This window comes from Puma concolor, chromosome E1, assembly GCF_028749965.1.
Source record: "Puma concolor isolate L17-30 chromosome E1, mPumCon1.1.hap2, whole genome shotgun sequence".
NCBI classification, from domain to species: domain Eukaryota; kingdom Metazoa; phylum Chordata; class Mammalia; order Carnivora; family Felidae; genus Puma; species Puma concolor.
The window spans coordinates 27,340,317-27,363,286 of record NC_141680.1 but is presented as its reverse complement, the minus strand read 5'-3'; the positions used below and the strand labels follow the sequence as shown (position 1 = coordinate 27,363,286).

Sequence of the window (22,970 nt, the reverse complement as noted above, 5' to 3'; positions counted from 1 at the left end):
TATGTCATAACTTATAACTGCAAAGCAATGATGAGCATAATCAGTATTTCAAAATATGTTCAGTAATTCAAAGCATTTCAAGATACACATATTTTGCATATAATGTGATGTGAAAATATCTGTGTTTCTATTGGTGACAATGTACTACTTGTGACGTTGTCCCCAATAAAAACACAGATGTTTTGTCTATATTCAAAATAAAAATAAATGATTAATTTTGGTTAGAAGATAGTAAATACAAAGATGCAATTTCTTCCCATGCATGTTCATGGATCTTAAGTTAAGAACCCTCAGAGAGACTAAGGTCCAGGCAACAAGATCGGAAATGAAAGAGATTATTTAGAGAGAATATATTTCAAATAAATAAACATCCTCTGTTAAGAAAAAAAAAGGCAAATAGATAAAATAATCCTAACCTAAACTGGATTGACTCCAGAGAGTAAAAAGGAAATATCCCTATATCAACTGTTATTTAACAGTTTCCTTTACTTTGCTAAAAAGAGCACACACAAACAACGGTAATACTGCCAAAGCATGATTCATTTTCAAGATGAATCCCTCCCTGTTCAAAGGTTTACATTGTTTTTGACTAGCATCAGACTGTTTATCCACACAAACTGTAAATACATCATTTTTAGAACTATCCAACAACAATGCCCATTTTGTTTTGACATGTAAGATACAAAAAGATCATGGAGAAAAATGACCATCACTCAAAGGTCTATGCTTTACAAATGAGAAATACTACACAGAAATATGGGGTGAAATTCTAACATAATAAGACTTTAGTACATGTTATCAGGAGGAAAATGCCTCCTGAAATTCCTAGCTTTCAAAGGGAATGTTAAGCACAGCAGTACTGTCAAACAGTATAATCTCCTCTCTGAGATGCCTTCTGTTAGCTTCACGCAAAAAAATGAACAGAGCTGTGAAATCAATAAAGCTGAGAGAAAATCATGTATTTTTACTCAGAAATCAAGTATTTCTCTTCAACTATTTGTTCTTTCACAAATGACACATCCTTAATTGATTGGCACATCGCACCCTTCTACAAAAATACACTGAAAGGTATTTGTTCACAGTCATTTAATATCTGCATTCTCTCTTGGACCAGAGATATCTGACAGCAGAGATCACCTTAATTTTTTGTGAACTTTGTAACCAAAGACTGGTGTGTAGTAAGCTTAACAGGGAAGGAAGAACAGGAAGAAAAAAGATGCTCAAAAGATACTCTCTTAAGATGTACAAATATAAGGAATATAAATCCTTCGTAATTTTTTATGATTACTTCTGTTCTTTGGTCAACCTAGCTGTCCCATGTGTACTCTGAACCTCTCTCCATAAAGTGTTTGGTGAAATTTAATTGAAGGAAACTCCTTAACACAAAGAGAAAGGTCCTCAAAGAATCTACACTATGAGGCTAATTATACAACAAAAGTTTAAGTAATTATTTCTGAAGTAAAATTTCTTGCAAATGGCTGAAAATACAAATATCCCGTAACTTTCTAAGCTTTTTTTTTTTTTAATTCTAAATGCTTTTCAAAATGACTTCTAGGAGTGATTCTAGAAGATTTTCACATAGGACTGATTCTAAAGATCTTCAACCTTGAAGATCATGGGTCACTAGGTAAATAAACATAAATAACTACTATTCTTATAAAAATAATGGGGCCAAAGCATATAGCATCACCTAAGGAGAAAACGAGGTTCCACGCTTTTTTGAGTTACAGAATTTCTCCCCGGGATTCTATGTATTTATATGATTTCAGTCTATCTTAAAACTTCCTATAGAAAATATATATCTAGAATTGATTAGGTATTACAAATGGATACATGTTTAAGCAGAAGCTGAAACAAATAAGGATAGGTATAAAGCCAAGAGAACTTCAGAGGTACTCAAACAACTACTTGCATGCTCATATTCAGCACCACAGCGCTATTCAAAACAGCAAACAGGTGGAAACAACCCAAATGTCGATCAATGGAAGAATAGATAAAATTGGAGTATATACATACAGTGAAATATTATTCGGCCATAAAAAGGAATGAAGTACTGATATATACTATGTGTGGCTGTACCTTGAAAACATTATACCATGTCATATAAGCCAGAAAAAACAATCACATATTATATGATCACATATGGATTATTATATGAAATATCCAGAACAAGTAAATCCACAGAGATGGAAAATAGGCTGGTGGTTGCTAGGGACTTAGTGAGAGAGGAACAGGTAGTAACTGCTTAAAGAATACACGGAGTTCTTCTTAGGTGAGGAAAACATTTTGGAACTAGTTAGAAGTGGTGGTTCATCGTGAGTGTACTAAATGCCATTGAATTCTTAATATTAAATGGTTAATTTTATGTTATGTACATTTCAGATCAATTGAATAAATACAAATTGATTTCTGTAGTGGGGCACCTAGGTGGGTCAGTCAGTTGAGCTATTGATTTCAGCTCAGGTCACGATCTCACAGTTCGTGAGTTCAAGCCCCGTGTCGGGCTCTGTGCTGACAGCTAGGAGCCTGGAGCCTGTTTCAGATTCTGTGTCTCCTTCACTCTCTGCCCTTCCCTCTCTCTCTCTCTCTCTCTCTCTCTCTCTCAAAACTAAACATTAAAACATTTTTTAAAAATTGGTTTCTGTAGTAACCATAATCTCTCTGTATAAAATCCTCTATTCTTAAAAATATAAATTGGTCATCTGTCAAGAAGAACCTGCAATGCTCTAGAAAAAGTATCATCTAATATAAACAATTTTTTTTGCCATTCTAATGGAAATGAAATGGTACAACCACTCCGGTATTATCTACCAAGGTCAAGATGCACATACACACCCAGCATTTCATTAAAAAATGAGAATACACACACACACACACACACAAATGAGAACACATTTGCACCAAGAAACAAGTACAAACATTTTCACTGCATCACTATGTATAATAACCCAACACCAGAAACCTCCCAAATATACATCAACAATAGTAGTAAAAAGGATAGACAAATAAACACATAAAAGCATATTTGTACAATGAAATACCTAAGAGCAACGGAAATAAATGAAGTAAACCTCCATTGAACATGAATTAATCTCATAAACATAATCCCACAGGTATATTTTAAAATAAAATGCAGGGGCGCCTGGGTGGCGCAGTCGGTTGAGCGTCCGACTTCAGCCAGGTCACGATCTCGCGGTCCGTGAGTTCGAGCCCCGCGTCGGGCTCTGGGCTGATGGCTCAGAGCTTGGAGCCTGTTTCCGATTCTGTGTCTCCCTCTCTCTCTGCCCCTCCCCCGTTCATGCTCTGTCTCTCTCTGTCCCAAAAATAAAATAAATGTTGAAAAAAAAAATAAAATAAAATGCATAGAGAGGGAGAGAACCAAAGCGTAAGAGACTCTTAAAAACTGAGAACAAACTGAGGGTTGATGGGGGGTGGGAGGGAGAAGAGGGTGGGTAATGGGTATTGAGGAGGGCACCTTCTGGGATGAGCACTGGGTGTTGTATGGAAACCAATTTGATAATAAATTTCATATTAAAAAAATAAATAAAATGCAAATGCTATTCCAAAATACACATGACTCATGACTATTACTCTCCAACAATGAATATTTCTCAATGAACTAAAAGTTAGTTAGCATGGCAAAAATCACCTTTCCCATATGGACTTCAATTTATTAAATTATTTAATAAATTAAGAATGTCCCAAAATAAGCCTAAGATCTTGTCTTTGCATGAACACATGAGGGGGAAAATGTTTTAATTATTTTATCCCAGATCTTGACTAGTAAGGATAATGAGAGAAAGATAGTAGGTTCAGTGGAGAGAGAGAAAATTAGGTTTACCATGCAGAGGTGATCCAGAAGGGCTACTTGATAGACCTGGAACAGGGCTACAGCGACCTCCTTGCTTAGACGTCAGTTCTTGTTCTATCTCTTCCAGCCCAGCACTTTTCTGGAAACGGCTCATACGATTCACAACTCGTGGTGACATATGTGTTCGAACACAAGGCTGGCCACCATAAGGGTTGATGGGGAAAACATGGGAAGTCCCCCGGAGTGTACTGACCACAACCCAGCGACAGTCATGGCTGAAGCAGATGTCTTGTACCTGGAAATGGATAGGGAAAAACGCAAAAAGAGAGATTGAAACTATTTGGATTTATCTAGGAGTATCACATACATATCAGCAGATGTGAATAGAAATACTTGCCTTTCTTACCAAATTTACCTAAGATCAAGTATAACTTAAAACTTTTTATTTTACAGACAAGTTTCATGGTGAATATTGATCAAACCACCATATCAGGGATTTGATAAGTTTTAGAGTAAAGTTCTGTCCCTTGCAGCACAGAGTGCCAAGTAAAAAAAATCCAGACCTAGGCAGTTTTACCTACAGAGCTACAAAAATATGGGTCAGCTTTATTTCTCTAAATTAATTTTCCTTCTAATAAGCATAAAATAGTAAAAATAAAAACAAACATTATACAATGTAGGTGAAGTTATTAATCCAATCATTCACTGAGCAAATATCTGTTGGGTTCCACGCTAAGCACCAGGAATAAAAAGGTGAATAGGAAATAATCTTTGGGCTCACAGTCTAACAGGAGTTAAAGACATGTGAGAAATTTGTGATAATGTATTATATTAAAAAGCAAAATAAGTGTCTTGTGTACCAGGCACAGTGGTAAGAAAAAGGAAGAAATATATAGTCTCTGTAAGAGGTAAAAAGGAGATGGTGAAGGTGGAGGTATAGGAAAGGCCTGGATTCTGGAAATAAGTTTTGAAGTAGGATATACTTACAAAGAAATAAGAGAAGACACTCCAATTTAGAGATATTCAGATATTCTACATTAGCTATAAATGCAAAAGCATAACACAGAAATGATGAGCAAGTAGTTCAGCATGTCAGAAAAAAAAAATCAGACTTGGCAAATCCAGAACAAGAGGTGTCTGCATTTTATTTAAGAAATAGTGCAATCAAGATTTCAGGTTTGGAAGAATGATTATGGGAGTGAAATGCAGGGGAGTGGATTTGCAGCAGGGATGAGGGTGGCTGAAGGAAAATTATGTAAAAGTTCCTTCAACAGTCAGGAACATAGGACCCTTAAGAAAGGTGGAATGCAGAAGAGAAAAGGTCTCAAAGCACTCTAATCTCTCTCTCTCTCTCTCTCTCTCTCTCTCTCTCTCTCTCTTTCACACACACACACACACACACACACACACACACACACACACACACCTACACCTCATGTATCTGCAGTGGTTGGCAAACTTTTACAGGTTATCCAGTCTCTATTTTCTGCTATAACTACTCAGCTCTGACCTTCTAGTGTCAAAGTAGCCACAGAAAATATATAAATGAATGAGTGCAACTATGTTCAAAGAAACCTTTATTTGCAACAAGTGGCTGATCACACACTTGATTTAGGGGAAATTAATTACTAATTTGTATGACACTTACCAGGCATTGAATACAGAAGTTCAATTATTTTCAAATTAGTAAACCTAATTTACTACTTTCATCTTAATATCAATCTAATGATAACAACTTGAACAAAAATGTCTCCATTTACTTTTCTTCTTAAAAAGAAAATCAAGTAAAATTTAACGTTGTTCTAACCATTTTAAAGCATAGCCTCTAAAAGAAAGGCAAGTTACAGATTGTTAAGATTTTCTGTATTATTGACTAAATGATTAATTTTCCACCATATAAAACTATAGTCAAACAGTGCTTTAAAAAAAAAAAGAATCCAAACAAGTAAAAGTATGGTATAATAAAGATAATACGTTTGTAAGTGGAATTTAACATGGAAAATGTATACAGGTATAGACACATAATATATGAATGTGTGGCATAGCATTATAATACAAGCTAAGTAAAACTCCAGCAGTCAGAGAAACCAATACTTTCCAATATATTAGATGTTCAAATAAGTCTAAGTTCAGATTAAAACCATGACTAATATTCCAGAAATATTCTACCAACAAAACCTACAAGTATACATCAAAGTACAAGTCTCTAAAAGAGCCCAGACCCTTGGAAATCAAAAGAAATCTTAGTCATATATATCAAGACAGGATACTTCATTGCTAGGCTATTGCTAGACTAAAATTATCAATACATAGATAAACCCAAAATTCAACCAAACTCCTTTTATTTCAATCACTGCGATATATCCTAATGACATGTTTATGTTTAATGTTAAAAGGACCTCCTGAAATCTGAAAAAATTAACTCCCAAGATTCTAGAGTAATGAATAAAAAGCTAGTCCACAAGTGCTTTACCTCTGCAGTATGCCTACAATAACTTCCAGCTAAACAGACTTACAGAAAAGCAAAAGACAGGGAAGGAGACAAAGAAAAGTATAAACAGCAGAAGCAAGGAAAAGAAAAATAGTTCCAGACAAGTTTAATATTGTAATATGAAATGCATTAACATAAGCCAGAATCAAACATATAAAGAAAAAACACCTGTAGACTTATTGAGTAACTTGTGTTCCATCCACAGGGCAACTAATCCACATTATCTAAAACCTTTTTCCAGAATACTTTATAATCAAGACCACTTCCTGGTCTGTCCATGAAAAGAAGTTTTCTTCTTTCATTTTAAAAATACTTCTGATATAAAGTGGTGCTAACAATCAGGGTCAAGGCAGGAAGACAGAATTCCACCTAAATGCTTGCTTACAAAAGTGCTATTAAAGAAGTGATTCTGCTCTATGACCTTGAGTCACATCAGGATACTTAAATGAACACAGAAGATATTAGCCGTCAAGAGACTTAGAGAAAGTTTAATCCTTTACATAACATAGAAGATAATAAGTCATCTACTCACAAAATGCAAAATAATATAACTGTTGGTCTTATGAAACAAGTTGGGTGGTTTTTCATATATTATTAAAGACAAAAAAGACTATAAAATGGCAAACTAGTAATAAAATGACAACATCAACTGCAGCATTTCTGGACCTCAATTTTGAAATGATATTTCTAATAAAGACTTTCTCTTCACAAAACAGGAAAGCTAGATGGCAGCTATATCTCTGTTTCCATGCTACAGTACTAAATATCATGGCAAGTAACATCAGGCAATTGTTAGAAGCTTAAACTAAACAAGTACAGGTACCAAAAAAGTATGGTCCAAACATGTACCCTCAAATTTAGGAAGTAAGCATACTTAGATAATTATTATTTTTAAGGACTATTTACTATACTGAACTCAGGAATTAACCCAATCCAAGCAGATCTGGACAGCAAGAGATATATTGTATGGCTCCTACTTAGCATTTCAAACTGCTATGAAACTAGAGCACAGAATGAATGTGGACTTGAGACAAGTACAGGTTTCTCTCAGAACAGGGGTCAGAAAACTTTCTCCATAAGGGGCCAGAAAGTAAAATTTTAGGCTCTTCAGGCAAGAAAGCAAAACCAAGGATACTATCTAGGTACTGAGAATAACAAGAAAGAAAACAAAATTTGACAAAATTTTTACCAAATATAATTTTTATAATGTAAGTCTACCAATAAGAAGAATGGCATCTGTTTTTTACAGGAGATAATATTTTGTTTATTTAGGGTTCAAAGCCCATAACATTATCATCAAGTAGATCCCAATGCTGATGTTTATAAAAACCATTCTTGGCTCATGAGATGTACAAAAATAGACAGAGGGCCACATATGGCCAATGGACCACAGTTTGCTGACCCATTTTATACCACCACCATGGTAGTAAATGTAAACTTGTCAAATCATCATAAACTTCAAAGCAGAAAGGGCCTTGAAAATCTAAAGTCAAAGTTAAAAACACAGTAAGACCCTCAGGTCAGATTATTCCTACAGTTTACAAGATACTCCACAGTAAAGAGAGGGAAAACTACACAGAAAGCCTTCCCCCATAAGAAGAATCCATGCAAGATATTAGTTAGGAACATGACACCAATGAAATTATAGTTCTTTTCTAAATTCAACAGCCAGCAGACATTCTGTTTTGTCTTCAAGGTGAATAGAGCTGTATTCAATTCAACATTAACCCAAAACTATTGGAGAAAGTCATCTTGGTTGAAAAAAAAAAGTCACACACATATACACTTATAAACCCCCAAACCCAGAGACAACTATTTCAAATTATCTTGGACATCTCTTAATGCAAAAATAGATAAGTATGTATAGATATTTATGTGTATATATGTATATATATATCACATAAACACACGTATAGATACACAAAGACATGTGAGACATGCACATACACATATAATTTTCATTGGATAAGAGTAACCAATTTGAAATGTAAAATAATCATTAAACTTTAATATTAAAAAAGATAGTGAAAACATATGGAAACAGCACTGTTAAGTATAAAATCTTTACATGTGATTACAGGCTTTCCCTACAGGTAGCACAGAGGAGTAAATGTATCTATCACTTACTAGGTACAGAGCCATGGAAAAGTTAGTTAACAACTCTCTGCCTTATGGTTCTTCAATTGGTAAAATGAAAACAATAATGCAAGTCTCTGGGGTTTTAGATTTAATGAATTAACATGTAAAGCACTTAGAATAGTGCCTATCATTTATTAAACAATGAACAAAGATGTTTGCTATAATTATCAGAATTACCATAAAAATATATCCCTATTCTGTTCAAACATCTGTTTTCACTGCTAACAACAAGGACTAAACCACTATTATCACTCTAACAGGTTACTACATTAGATTCTTAAATGGATTATTAATTGAGACTACCTACAAGCAACAAGAGACAAAGTAGATAAATTGTACTTATTCAAAATTAAAAACTTTTCTGCAGCAAAGAATACTATTAAAAATTTAAGACAATCCATAGAATATGAGAAAATTTTCCAAATAATATGTCTGATAAAGGTCCAGCATGTAGAATACATAAATAAGTTTTTCAACTCAACAACATAAAGACAAATAATTCAGTTAAAACAAGCAAAAATTTTGAAAAGATATTTTTCCAAAGAAGGTATAGAAATGGCCAAAAGGTACATGAAAAGATGTGCAACATCTTTTTAGTCATTGGGGAAATGTAAATAAAAACCACAATGAGATACCACTTCATACTGAAAAGAATGGCTATTAAAAAAAAAAAAGAAAGAAAGTAAGTAAGAAAGAAAAAGTTAGAGAGGGAGGGAGCCAAACCATAAGAGACTCTTAAAAACTGAGAGTAAACTGAGGGTTGATGGGGGGATGGGAAGGAGGGGAAAGTGGGTGATCGGCATTGAGGAGGGCACCTGTAAGGATGAGCACTGGGTGTTGTATGGAAACCAATTTGATAATAAATTTCACATTTAAAAAATAAATAAATAATAAATAATAAATATAAAAATAAACTTCATATTAAAAAAATAAATAAACCTCATTACAGTGAAAAAAAAGATAAAATAACAAGTGTTGATGAGGATGTGGGTAAAGTTGAGCCCTCATACATTGCTGGGAATAAAGTAAATGGTGTAGACACTCAGAAAATTCCTGTAAAAGTTAAACATACACTTTCATTCTTAAATACCCAAGAGAACCGAAAACATGTTCAAAAAAAAACCTGCACACTAATGTTTACAGCAGTATCCTTAGAGTTCAAAAGTGGAAACAACCCAAATGTCTACCAACTAATAAATGGAAAAAATGTGGTATATCCATACAAGGGAATATTATTCAGCCACAAAATGTAATAAAGTTCTGATACATGCTACAACATGAATGAACTTCTAAAATAGTAGGTAAAATGAGAAAAGGTTACATATTATATGATTCTGTTTATATGAAATGTACAGAATAAGCAGATCCATTGATATAGAAAATAGATTAGCAATTTTCAAGAGCCAGGAAGAAGGGAAGGGGGAATAGTTGTTCATGGGTACCAGGTTTCTTTCTGGGGTAATGAAAATGTTCTGGAATAAACTAGTAGTGGTCAATATACCAGTCTGTATACTAAAAAGCACTAAACTGTACACTTTAAAAGGGTGAACTTTATGTATGTGAATTCTGTCTCAGAAAAGCTGTTACTTAAAAAAATGAAAAAACTAACTAGTCAGTTTGCTAAAAGGGAAGTTCTACAGCCTCTTTTTATAGTTGAGGTTTAACTGTCGTTTAGTTCTTTGAGATGTCTCTATTATTCCGTGCTCAAAAGAAGATACACAGCTGCTACATAGCCTAAGTTAGCATTTTATCTGTGCCCATCATGGCTCACTTCACATCTGGGGTTGGAGTAAATAAGTGACTACAACATAACATGGGTAAGCAGTATATTCTTATTAAGTGTCCCTCCATTCAGCAAAGAAGTGTGGTATAAAATGATAGAAAAAATCAAGCAAAGAGTAACTAACATAGTCTGGGAATCCTCATTAGATGCTCATTATTATCAATTTTATCAATTTAGAGGCTTTTAAGAATACATATGTCAGAGGCGCCTGGCTGGCTCAGTCAGTTGGGTGTCTAACTAACTCAGGTCATGATTTCAAAGCCTGTGAGTTCGAGCACTGTGTTGGGCTCTGTGCTGACACCTCAGAACCTGGAGTCTGTTCCTAATTCTGTGTCTCCGTCTCTCTCTGCCCCCTCCCTGCTTGTGCTCGCTCGCTCTCTCTCTCTCTCTCAAAAATAAGTAAAAACATTACAATTTTTTTAATTTAAAAAATAAAAATAAAAAAGAATACAAATGTCAAAATTCTTAGCTAATGAGATATGAATTTTAAAAATACAGAGTACTTAATTAAATGTTTTGCAAATTTATACTAAGTTACATAATTTATTTTTGTTAAATGGCTCCTGTGTTATTTGGAATATTGATAACATCTCACAACTGTTTTTTATTGTAATGATGTAAAGTTTGGCTACCAGAAACCATTAGGCTTCTAGAAAGCTAATATATTTGTTCCTTAAAATATAATATAGCTATATTCCAGTAAATCTTTGTTTTTTCCAAATTTTTATTTAAATTCTAGTTAGATAACATATAGTGCAATACTGGTTTCAGGAGTAGAATTTAGTGATTCATCACTTACAAATAACACCCAGTGCTCATCATAACAAGTGCCTTCTTAATACCCATCACCCAATTAGCCCATCCCCCACCTACATCCCTCCATCAACCCTCAGTTTATTCTCTATAGTTAAGAGTCTCTTATGGTTTGCCTCCCTCTTCTTTTCCCTCTCCATATGTTCATCTGTTTCCTAAATTCCACATATAAATGAAATCACATGGTATTTGTCTTTCTCTGACTTATTTTGCTTAAAATAATACACTCTAGTTCCATCCATGTCATTGCAAATGGCAAGATTTTATTCTTTTTGATGGCTGAGTAATGGTCCACTGCAGATAAATATCATATCTTCTTTATCCATTCATCAGTTGATGGACACTTGGGCTCTTTCCTAGTTTGGCTATTGTTGGTAATATATTCCAGTAATTCTAATTTATACAAATATTTTTTGAAAATCTAAATTATCCATTTTCAAATATTTTGCTGATTTAATAATCCAAAGCAACAATATATGGAGCAACCAAATCTAATTAGCAGACATATACTTAGAACAATTACGCCCATTTTATCAAAACCAAAAAAAAAAAAAAAAAAAAAAACTCCATCCCAAATGTATATTTAAGTCATAAAACAGGCTGAATTCAAATTACACATGAAAAAGAGTATTTGAGCTCTAGAATTAAGTGGTACCACATTTAAGCATCTAAGGTATAGATTTCAGCATTTTAAAGGGCTCCAACTTATGCCACAAATTCATCACCAAAACCTAATTAATAACAGCAATAAAAGCATAGGGTCAGTATAATATCCTAAAATCTAAAGCAAAATTTCTCAAACTTTAGTGTGAAAAGAAGTACCTAAGTTATTTGTAAGAAGTGCAGATAATTGGTCCAACCTTCAGAATTATGATTCTGTAGGTACTGGGAGGTGGGAGAGACATAACCAAGAAATTTGCACTTTTGGAACACTCAGATAATGACTCTGATATTGACCTACAGTCTCTAATACGGAGCCAGAAAATAAAGTGGCCAGAAATGGCAGTCCCCCTACTCCCATACCAAACGTTAGAAAGCATTAAAAGATATTTTAAAAAATAACAAAGTAATATCAATGATTGCCCAGGGCATGAATGAGGTAGAATATTGACTGAAAAAAAGATGCAGGAAATTTTCTGAGATGATGAGAATCATCTGTATCTTGATTGTTGTGATGGTTATACATATATGACTAGTAAATGGCAAATCAAGCATTTCCAACATTCTCTCTCTCACCTGACACCTCTACAGATACTTCAGACTTGCCCAGACTAACAGGAAGTGTTGACACAATTATGATCAGTCAGACAAAAGCAGGATACTACTGCAGGATTCTGGGAAAGTATCTCCTTCCCTGATATAAGAAATTAACATCACCAAGGCTGCCAAAACTCCCCATCTTAGTGCCTTGAATTCAGAAATGATACCCACAAGAGTGGCAATTATAAAGCAGTCATGAGGGAAAGAACAAAAAAGTCACAAGGACACTGTTGAACAACTGTACCAAAACTAGCAGCAGCCTTCTTATAACATGACAAAAATAAATCCTAAGTTTTTAAAACCATCGTTAAATATGATTTTCTTTCTGTAGCCAAATATATACCTAATGATTCAAATATCAAATTGCTTTCCAATTCTCTTAAAAAGAAAAAAGGAAAGAAAACCCAAAAGCAGACAGCACTTGGATAGAAAGTCTACAATCCAAGAGTATTATTGTCTTTCAGAAGCCTGTAAGAATGGCAGTCAACACTATAAAGATAAGTCCCCCATAGAGCAAAAACTAGCCAGGGTCCAAGCCCTCAGATGTTTATGTTTAATGGAAACTTATAGTAAAATATATAAAAGAAGTTATTTGCTTAAGAATTAATATACAAGTTCTAGACACATTCCCAACACAACATTTCAATAGCTTTTATCCTTCAAAATTAATATAAACTTCCATTTTAAATGCTGTAATTCTTACTATCATGACAAGGTTAATAGCAATAAAAGTTTACTTGGGAATAAGTTGCTTAGAAAGGAAATGTGTTAAATTAGACAGATAATCCCCACAGACCCTCTATCCTATCTGCCCAATTCCCTCTCCCTATCAATTCTTCATAATCATTTATTCAGTAAATATTTACGGAAAGCTTATTACAGGTTTTACACTCTTCTAAAGTGTCACAAATTAAAAAATGAGCTAATGTTAATTAGCAGCATGCAATTATCATCTGAACCAACAACTGCACTCTTGGGCATCCACATCAGAGAAATGAAAACTATGTTCACATAATATATTCATAACAGCCCCAAACTGTAAATGCCAGGTGAATGTAGGTCCACTTACAAAAGGGCAATGTGAGGGAACTGTTCAGTATCTTAATGGACATACAAACCTACATTAAATTGTACAGATCTAGGGGCGCCTGGGTGGCGCAGTCAGTTAAGCGTCCGACTTCAGCCAGGTCACGATCTCGCGGTCCGGGAGTTCGAGCCCCGCGTCAGGCTCTGGGCTGATGGCTTGGAGCCTGCAGCCTGTTTCTGATTCTGTGTCTCCCTCTCTCTCTGCCCCTCCCCCGTTCATGCTCTGTCTCTCTCTGTCCCAAAAATAAATAAACGTTGAAAAAAAAAAATTAAATTGTACAGATCTAAACACACTCATTTACACACACACACACACACACACACACACACACACACACACATACACAAATGCACAAATGAGTACAAGTAAATCTAATGAAATGTGAAAAAGATCAGGGATTGTACCAATGTCAATATCCTGGTTGTGATATACTCTAGCTTGCAAAATGTTTACCTTATTGAGATAAAGTGAGCCAAGGGTACATGGGATCTCTTAGTACTATTTCTTACAAGTCCAATTGAATCAACAATTATTTCAATAAAAATCTGAACTGAATAAAAAGTGAATATGATGCCTCACAAACACCACAGAGCCAGCAGTGCTAAATAGCCAGCTCCTGCTGCAATCCGAACTTGAGTGGAAACAAGGATGAGGGGTGTCCAAAATGCCAAAGGCTGTAGGGATGAAACTCAGCAGTGTTGAGTGGGGGCAGAAAAAAAAGGGGTGGTTATGCCTGGACACTCACTGGATGCTAGCAAGTAGCACTACTGCCCATAGGGAAATAAGTGGCAGAAACACTGGGGAACCAACACTTGGCCAAGTGAGAAAAAAGGCCAACACTTCTGGCTGCCCCCATAGTATCTGCAGGCTAGCCTCCCCTGCCAACAAGACAGAATAATGTGATTGCCTGGCAGCTGTCACTTGAATAACTGACATGTGCACATTAAATACATTAGTCAGTGTTCTGTAGGGAAAAGAATTCCATGTCCTTGTGGGGGTGGGGGAAAATACCCTGGAATGAAATGTAAGCAAAGTTTGCAATAGGGAAGAGAGACTAAAGTGACCTTGTAGGAATACTCTTGTGCTTCTGTTGATAAATGTGTAACTGGTATTAATGGCTTAATTGATTGTATTTACATGCTTGTAAGTATCAGACGGTATCCTCTGCCATGCAGACTGAAATGATAGTGGGAAAAATGCATGACAGAGTGCCTACTAGGCTTCCAGTTCCTTCCCAATGTTATATAATAGAAACAAAAGAATCCCAGTAGGAATAAGTTAGGTAATGACTTAATGGCTGCTGAGGTACTTAAGGTGTTATCCCAGTACAACATCGCCACCTGCCTGATCCAACAACCAAATACACTCCCTTTTTTCAGATGGTAGCTACTAATCTGCTACTAAGTTCTTGTGAATGAACAACTGACCCATGAGGCCTTGTGATTTTTCAAGACTGATATTGGGATGGATCAACTCAAATCTGATAATGAACATGGTGGTAAGGACCCAACAGAGCTTGCTAGTCAAGTGGAAATGGTATGTTCCAGAATATGTTCCAGCCTGGCCCTAGAAACATCTTGTTTTTACAACTACTTTATCATCTACTCCACTGCCCAAAGCAATGCCACTGGTTTAATAGACCCCTGACTCACAGAGCTTCCTTTAAATGCCTGTGCCTGATTCCCTGATGGCTTGGCTAAGACGAAAACTGATGGTGTCCACTAGCCTATGGCAGCTGTACAACCCCAACAAAAACTCTGGTGGAACAAATGAAGACCAATTAGCACAGTAGGATAATGGAGAGCTGACCTCTGTTTTAATTGAGGGGTCACTATAGCTGTGGGGCATTCATATCCACTTGTTTATATATCATCTATAGATGATTTTGTACTAGATGACAAAGGTGAGTACAGAGAATATATATGATGCAGAGTTTAAATATTTACTATTGGCCTTTACAGAAAAAGTTTGCTGACCCTGCTTTAAACAATACTGTTGACACACTGGCCAAACCTAGTGTGGTTTACCATGAGGAAGACTACATACTGGCAGATTGCAGATGTCCCTCTTTTAAGGCCAAGAGTGCACAAAACAAATCACAGTGATAACTGAACAATCTGGGTCACTCATACCCAAGGTAAGATTCCATTGGCTGATGGGAAGACAATCTGTGCCTTTCATTCTATTAACAGTGTTTCTCAAAGAGCAGATATGTTTTGTTTTAATGAACTCCCAATGTATCAATACTGCTTTCATGGATTTTGCTATTAGTGTCACATCTGAGAAAGCTGTGTCTAACCCAAATCACAAAGGTTTCTCCTACATTTTCTTCTAAACGCTTTTCATAGTAGGTTTTACATTTAAATCTATGATCCAAATTTGAGTTCATTTTTGTATATGGGATGAGGGATGGATTGATGCTTATTTTTCTTGCACATAAATACCCAAGCAGTCCATCACTATTGTTGAAAAGACTAGCCTTTCTCATTTTGCACCTTTGTCAAAAATCAATTGTCCATATGTATGGGAATGTTCCTGGATTCCCTACTGATTCTGTGGCTTTAATAAGTCTTGATATCAGGTGGTAATATTCCTCAAAATTGTTTTTCTTTTTCAGCATTATTTTGCCCATTATAAGCCTTATGTATTTATACATGAATTTTAGAAGTAATTTGTCGGGGCGCCTGGGTGGCACAGTCGGTTAAGCGTCCGACTTCAGCCAGGTCACGATCTCGCGGTCTGTGAGTTCGAGCCCCGCGTCGGGCTCTGGGCTGATGGCTCAGAGCCTGGAGCCTGTTTCCGATTCTGTGTCTCCCTCTCTCTCTGCCCCTCCCCCGTTCATGCTCTGTCTCTCTCTGTCCCAAAAATAAATAAACGTTGAAAAAAAAAATTTAAGAAGTAATTTGTCAATTTCTACACCCTCTCCAAAAATTCCTGCTAGCTTTGTTTGTTTTTATCCTGCTGAGTTTTTAATGGGGATTGCATTGAATATACAGATCAATTTGGAGAGAACTGATATCCTAACAATATTAAGTATTCCAACCCCAAAACAAGGTTCAACTCTCCATTTATTTATGTCTTTACTCTCAGCAATGTTTTATTGTTTTCAAAGTGCATGTCTTACACATGTAAGTACATATTACACACTATTTTCTACTTTTAACTTTAAAACAATTTTTTTAACATTATCCATTTCTGAGAGTGACACAGACAGAGCAGGAGTGGCGGAGGGGCAGAGAGAGAGGGAGACACAGAATCTGAATCAGGCTCCAGGCTCTGAGCTGTCAGTACAGAGACCAATGCGGGACTTGAACTCATGAACTGTGAGATCATGACCTGAGCCAGTCAGACACTTAACCAACTGAGCCACCCAGGCGCCCCTTAACTCTTTTTTAAATGATCAATTACCTATTGTTTGTTGCTAGCATGTAGAGGTCCAACTGACTTCTATATACTGATCTAATATACTAAAACCTAATCAAAATCACTTACTCTAACTATTTTTGTAGAATCCATTAGATTTTCTACACAGACAATCACATCATCTTTAAATACACACAGTTTTACTTTCTTCCTTTCTGATATGATGATGATTCTTTCCATGGCCTAAGATTTCCTCTGCAGATCTCAGGAGGTTGTATCATTGCAGCTTTTATCTCTCCAGTACTCTGTCCTGAGAACTCCATGATCTTCACCTCTCAGCACTCTTAGCATTACCTTATCAACAGGAGGAGTCTACCACGCACCACTTGGGCTCCTCCTTCTTGCACCACAGGATGGAAACTCTGCCCAGGCAGTAAGCTGAGGCAATCACAGGGTTTCTCTCATTTACATCCCATCTCTCAAGGATCATCATTCTTCATAGCCTTATGTACAGTCTCTAGAAAAGTACTGTTTGTTCTTTAACTGTTTCAGGTAGGAAGGTAAATCCAGTTCCTGTTATTCTAGGTTATTTATACTGATGTAAGTGTTATCTAGCTGTATCCTAAAATGAGGAGAGCTTAAAGTCCTCCTATTCCACCATCTTCCCACCAATCTCCTTCTTACTCTACAATGACCAAACGTGAAGGTCCTCATGTTAAATCCTTGTCATTTACTGTGCCAAATGTTCTACTAAGCACAGTAAAACACATTTTACATATATTATTTCTAACATTTCTTGAAATAAATGCTATGAAATGGACTTTGGTCCCATTTTACAGCAAATTGAAACTTAAGGAAAGTAGATAATTCATCCTTGGTAATATAATTACTAAGCAGCATCCAAATATATATGAAAATTGGGGATGGGGAATGGGGAGTGACTACTAATAGCTAGTGACTACCAATCCACTCAGTGTGGAGCCTGCTTGAGATTCTCTCTCTGCCCCTCCCCAGCTCTTGCTCATTCTCTCTCTCTCTCTCTCTCAAATTAAATACATAAGCATTAAAAAAAATACAGAAAGTCCAGTAAAATTTAAATTTCAGTATAAACATAAGTAGGCAATCTAGACATACTCATACTAAAATTATTTATTTTTATCTGAACTATCAAATACTATCAATTAATAATATTAAATAGCTAGATTCTTTGCCATTGAGAATTAAGCCTAAAATCTTACCATTTTATACAACTATTCTGATAAGGTAGAAGTAACACTTACCTGATGTGCAAATGTTTCCAAAGTAAGTTGACCATTTACTAAAATTAGCATGTTAAGTACTAAAATGACTTGTATCTGCTTGAGTAAGATATTATGGAAGTATATTAACAAAATATTGTAAGGTTTTACTATGTGTGTGTGTGTGTATGTGTGTGTGTGTGACTGTTGAAAACTAGGAATATTTTTCTAACTGCATATGTGACTTATGAGGAAAATTGCTGTCAGATGCAGAGGATATCCCAAGTCATAGATCACAAAACAACTTAATTCAACATAATTAGATCCACATACTTGAGGTTTTTTTCCTTGCCTGATTAAAGTACCCTCAGAGTTGTTGGAAGAATCCAGAATGACATGATTTTGAAGTACTCAAAGACAGATAGATCATATGCTAAGTAGATTTCAAAATCAGTGTTAAATTTTATATATCATTTCAAAATAATTTTCAGTAGAAGGTTACAAAAATTAATTTTATGGTCATTAATTGAGTTTCCTTAGATCTTAATATTTGACATTTAGAAATTTCCAGTCTCCTAAATTACAGGGTGTGACACAGAACAAAATAATTTTAATAATTTCTATTTGGTTTCCCTACATGTTAAACCGGAATAACATTGGCAGCAGCAAATATCTGTACCTATAAACGTTTGCCCATGTCCAGGGCACTGTTCTAAGTATGACAGATACCAAGAAGGTTAAGCATGATCTCTATTTCCATGTTCAAGTAAATTAAATGATAAATAATGTTAATGCAAATGAAGTATAAGTTAAATATATTAATAGGTATAAGGTAAAAAAAAAAAGTATAAATATTTAAAATACTCAAGTTCTAGGAGGTTATAGCTAACGTAGGGAATACCAGTGACTGGTGAGGACCAGAGTTCAGAAATAAAATGTGCCCAGCAGCACAGTGAAGTACTGAATTTTTAACCCAAAATGTTCATCTAATTGGTACCTTCCATGCAAAAGAAACAAAATTGAATGGCAACTAAAATAAGAATAAACAAGTTTAGTTGTGCCAGAGGGTAAGGACATTGTCAGAGAAAAATGGAGATATGTCAAAGGACACAGATGTCAAGTTGATAGGTGCTAACTGGCCAAATCTGGGATATTCAGAGCATTAAAATAAACAGTTACTGAGTGAATATAACCCACTGAATAAAATAGGAATTTAATGATATATATAAATAAAAGCAGTGTTACAAATTTTGGGGGGGAAATGGGATATTTACATAGTTTAAAATGATTTCTCTTAACCCCCTATCCATTCAGGGCACAAAACAGAACAGTAGACTAAAATGTCCATCTCTTAGACCATCCCTAAAAGAAGTATTTTTTCATACTTTAAAAGATGTGGCCTGAGAGTCCAGCTTCCAATCAGCCTCTATCTAGATGCTGACTGAGATCCATACCACATTAACAAAAAGAAGGATAGAAACCATGTTATCATCTCAATAGATAAGGAAAAAGCATATGAAAATATTCAACATCCATTCATGATAAAAACTGTCAACAAAATGAGTATAAAGGGAATATACTTCAACATAATAAAGGCCATCTATGACAAGCCCACAACTAGCATCACACTCAACAGTCAACAGCTGAAAGCTTTTCCTCTAAGGTCAAGAACAAAACAAGGATGTCCACTCTCACTGCTTTTCTCAACATGGTACTGGAAATCCTAGTCAGAGAAATTAGTCAAGAAAAATTTTAAAAATCAACAAATGTGATATAACACATCAAAAAGAGAAAGGATAAAAACCATATGATCATTTCAATAGATGCAGAAACAGCATTCAACAAAGCACAACATCCATTCATGATAAAAACCCTCAACAAACTAGGTTTAGAGGAAACATACCTCAATATAATAAAGGCTATATATGAAAAACCCACAGCTAAAATCATACTCAATGGGGAAAAGCTGAAATCTTTCCCCTTAAGATCAGGAACAAGATAAGGATGTCCACTCTCACCACTTTTATTCAACATAGTTCTGGATGTCCCAGCCACAGCAATCAGACAACACAAAGGAATAAGAGGTATCCAAATTGGTAAGGAAGAAACAAAATTTGCAATATTTACAGATGACATGATACTATATATAGGAAACCCAAAAGATTCCACCAAAAAACTGCTAAAAGTGATAAATGAATTCAGTAAGATCACAGGATACAAAAATAAATGTACAGAAATCCATTGCTTTTCTATACACTAAGTAATGAAGGAAGAGAAAGAGAAATTAAGAAAGCAATCCCAAAGGTGCCTGGGTGGCTCAGTTGTTTAGCGACCAACTCTTGGTTTTGGTTCAAGCCATGATCTCACAGTTTATGAGTTTGAGCTCCGCATGGGGCTCTGCACTGCCCATGCAAAACCTGCTTGGGATTTTCCCTCTCCATGTCCTTTTCTTTCTCTCTCTCTCTCTCTCTCTCTCTCTCTCTCAAGAAAGAGATAAATAAATAAACTTAAAAAATAAATAAATAAACTTAAAAAAAAAAAGCAAGCCCATTTACAATTGCACCAAAAATAATAAGATACCTAGGAATAAACTTTACCAAGGAGGTGAAAGACCTATAGTTTGAAAACTATAAAACACTGACAAAAGAAATTGAAGATGACACAAACAAATGGAAAGAAAATCTATGCTCATGGACTGGAAGAACACATATTGTTAAAATGTCTGTACTACCAAAAGCAATCTACAGATTTAATGCAGTACCTATCAAAATACCAAGAGCGTTTTTTACAGAGCTAGAACAAATAATCCTAAAATTTTCATGGAATCACAAAAGACCCTGAATAGCCAAAAATTGTAAAAAAAGAAAACAAAACTGGTGGTGTCACAGTTCCAGATTTCAAGTTATATAACAAAGCTGTAGTAATCAAAACAATATGGTACTGGCACAAAAATAGACACACAGATCAATGAAACAGAATAGAAAACCCAGAAATGAAACTACCACTCTATGGCCAATTAATCTTTGACAAAGCAGGAAAACATATCCAACAGGAAAAAGCCAGTCTCTTCAACAAATGGTGTTGGGAAAACTGGACAGCGACATGCAGAAGAATGAAACTGGACCACTTTCTTACACCATATGCAAAAATAAACTCAAAATGGATAAAAGACCTAACTGTAACCATCAACAGGAAACCATCAAAATCCTGCAGGAGAACACAAGCAGCAACCTCTTTCACACTGGCTGTAGCAACTTCTTACTACACACATCCGTGGAGGCAAGGGAAACAAAAGCAAAATGAACTACTGGGACTCCATTAAGATAAAAAGCTTCTGCACAGCAAAGGAAACAATCAACAAAACAAAAAGGCAATCTTTAGAATGGGAGAAGATATTTGCAAATGACATATCTGGTAAAAGGGTGAGTATCCAAAATATATAAAGAACTTATAAAACTCAACACTCAAAATAATAATAATAATAATCCAATTAAAAAGGGGCAGAGGACAAGAATAGATCTTTTTCCAAAGAAGATATCCAGATGGCAAACAGACACATGAAAAGATGCTCAAAATCACACATCATCAGGGAAATGCAAATCAAAACCACAATGATACTACCTCACACCTGTGATAATGGCTAAAATTAACAACACAGGAAACAACCGATGTTGGTGAGGATGCAGAAAAAGGGGAACCATCTTACACTGTTGGAATGCAAACTGGTGCAGCCACTCTGGAAAATAGCAGGGAGTTTCCTCAAAAAGTTAAAAATAGACTTACCCTATGATCCAGCAATTACAACTACTAGGTATTAACCCAAAGGATACAAAAATACTGATTCAAAGGTATACATGCACCCCAATGTTTACAGCAGCATTATCAACAATAGCCAAATGATGGGAAGAACCCAAATGTCCATTTATGAATGGATAAAGAAGATGTAGCATATATATTTACAATGGAATATTAATTACTCAGCCATAAAAAAAGAATGCAATCTTGCCATTTACAACAATGTGGATGGAGCTAAAGAGTATTATGCTAAGTGAAGTAAGTCAGTCAAAGAAAAACAAATACCATATGATTTCACTCATATGTGGAATTTAAGAAACAAAACAGATGAACATGGTGGGGGAAAGAGAGGCAAACCAGAAAACAAACTCTTAACTATAGAGCACAAAATGAGGGTTACCAGAGGGGAGGTGGGCAAGAGGTGGAGGGGGATGGGGATAGGAGGGGATGGGTTATGGGTAATGGGTATTAAGGAGGGCACTTGTTATGATGAGCACTGGGTATTGTATGTGAAGCAACAAATCACAAATTCTGCACCTGAAACTAATATTATACAGTATGTTAACAAACTGGAATTTAAATAAAAACTTGAAAAAAAGAATAAATAAATACATACATAAGTCTCTTCTTCAAAAAAAGATGTCACACACACGCGCGCGCGCACACACACACACACCCTGGATTATTAACCATAAAAAAGAATGAAATCTTGCCATTTGCCATAACGTGCATGGAGCTAAGTGAAATAAGTCAGAAAATGACAAATACCATATGATTTCACTCATATGTGGAAATTAAGAAATAAAACGAATGAACACAGAGGGGATAAAAGAGAGGCAAACCAAGAAACAGACTCCTAACTACAGAGAACAAACTGACGATTATCAGAGGTGATTGGGTTAAATGGGGATGAAGAAGTGCACTTGTCCATGTTAAGTACCAGATATTGTAAGTGTTGAATCACTAAATTCTATACATGAAACTTATATTATACTGTATGCTAACTAACCGGAATTTAAATAAAAAACTTGGAAAAAATCAGGCCACATTTATAATGAGGAACTTCCTACGTTTCAGAGTTGGCTAGCTGCATTCTCAAGATACTGTTTAACTTGACCCTCTATCTCTGTCTTTTATGTAAGGTACTAATTATATTTAGGGGCTGAATTAGATTCAGATTTAATTGAGAG

At 35.3% G+C, this 22,970-nt stretch overlaps 1 protein-coding gene across 21 annotated transcripts in view; it reads right to left on the bottom strand.

The window, feature by feature from the left end:
- The window catches only part of BCAS3 (BCAS3 microtubule associated cell migration factor), a 629,185-nt gene that overhangs the window by 365,519 nt on the left and 240,696 nt on the right, over positions 1 to 22,970 (bottom strand). For all 21 annotated transcript variants that reach the window (XM_086686763.1, XM_086686762.1, XM_086686767.1 and 18 more), the window contains one exon: positions 3,842 to 4,106. In XM_086686763.1, coding sequence (XP_086542889.1) covers positions 3,842 to 4,106 — 265 coding nt within the window. The remainder of the gene's footprint in view (positions 1 to 3,841; positions 4,107 to 22,970) is intronic.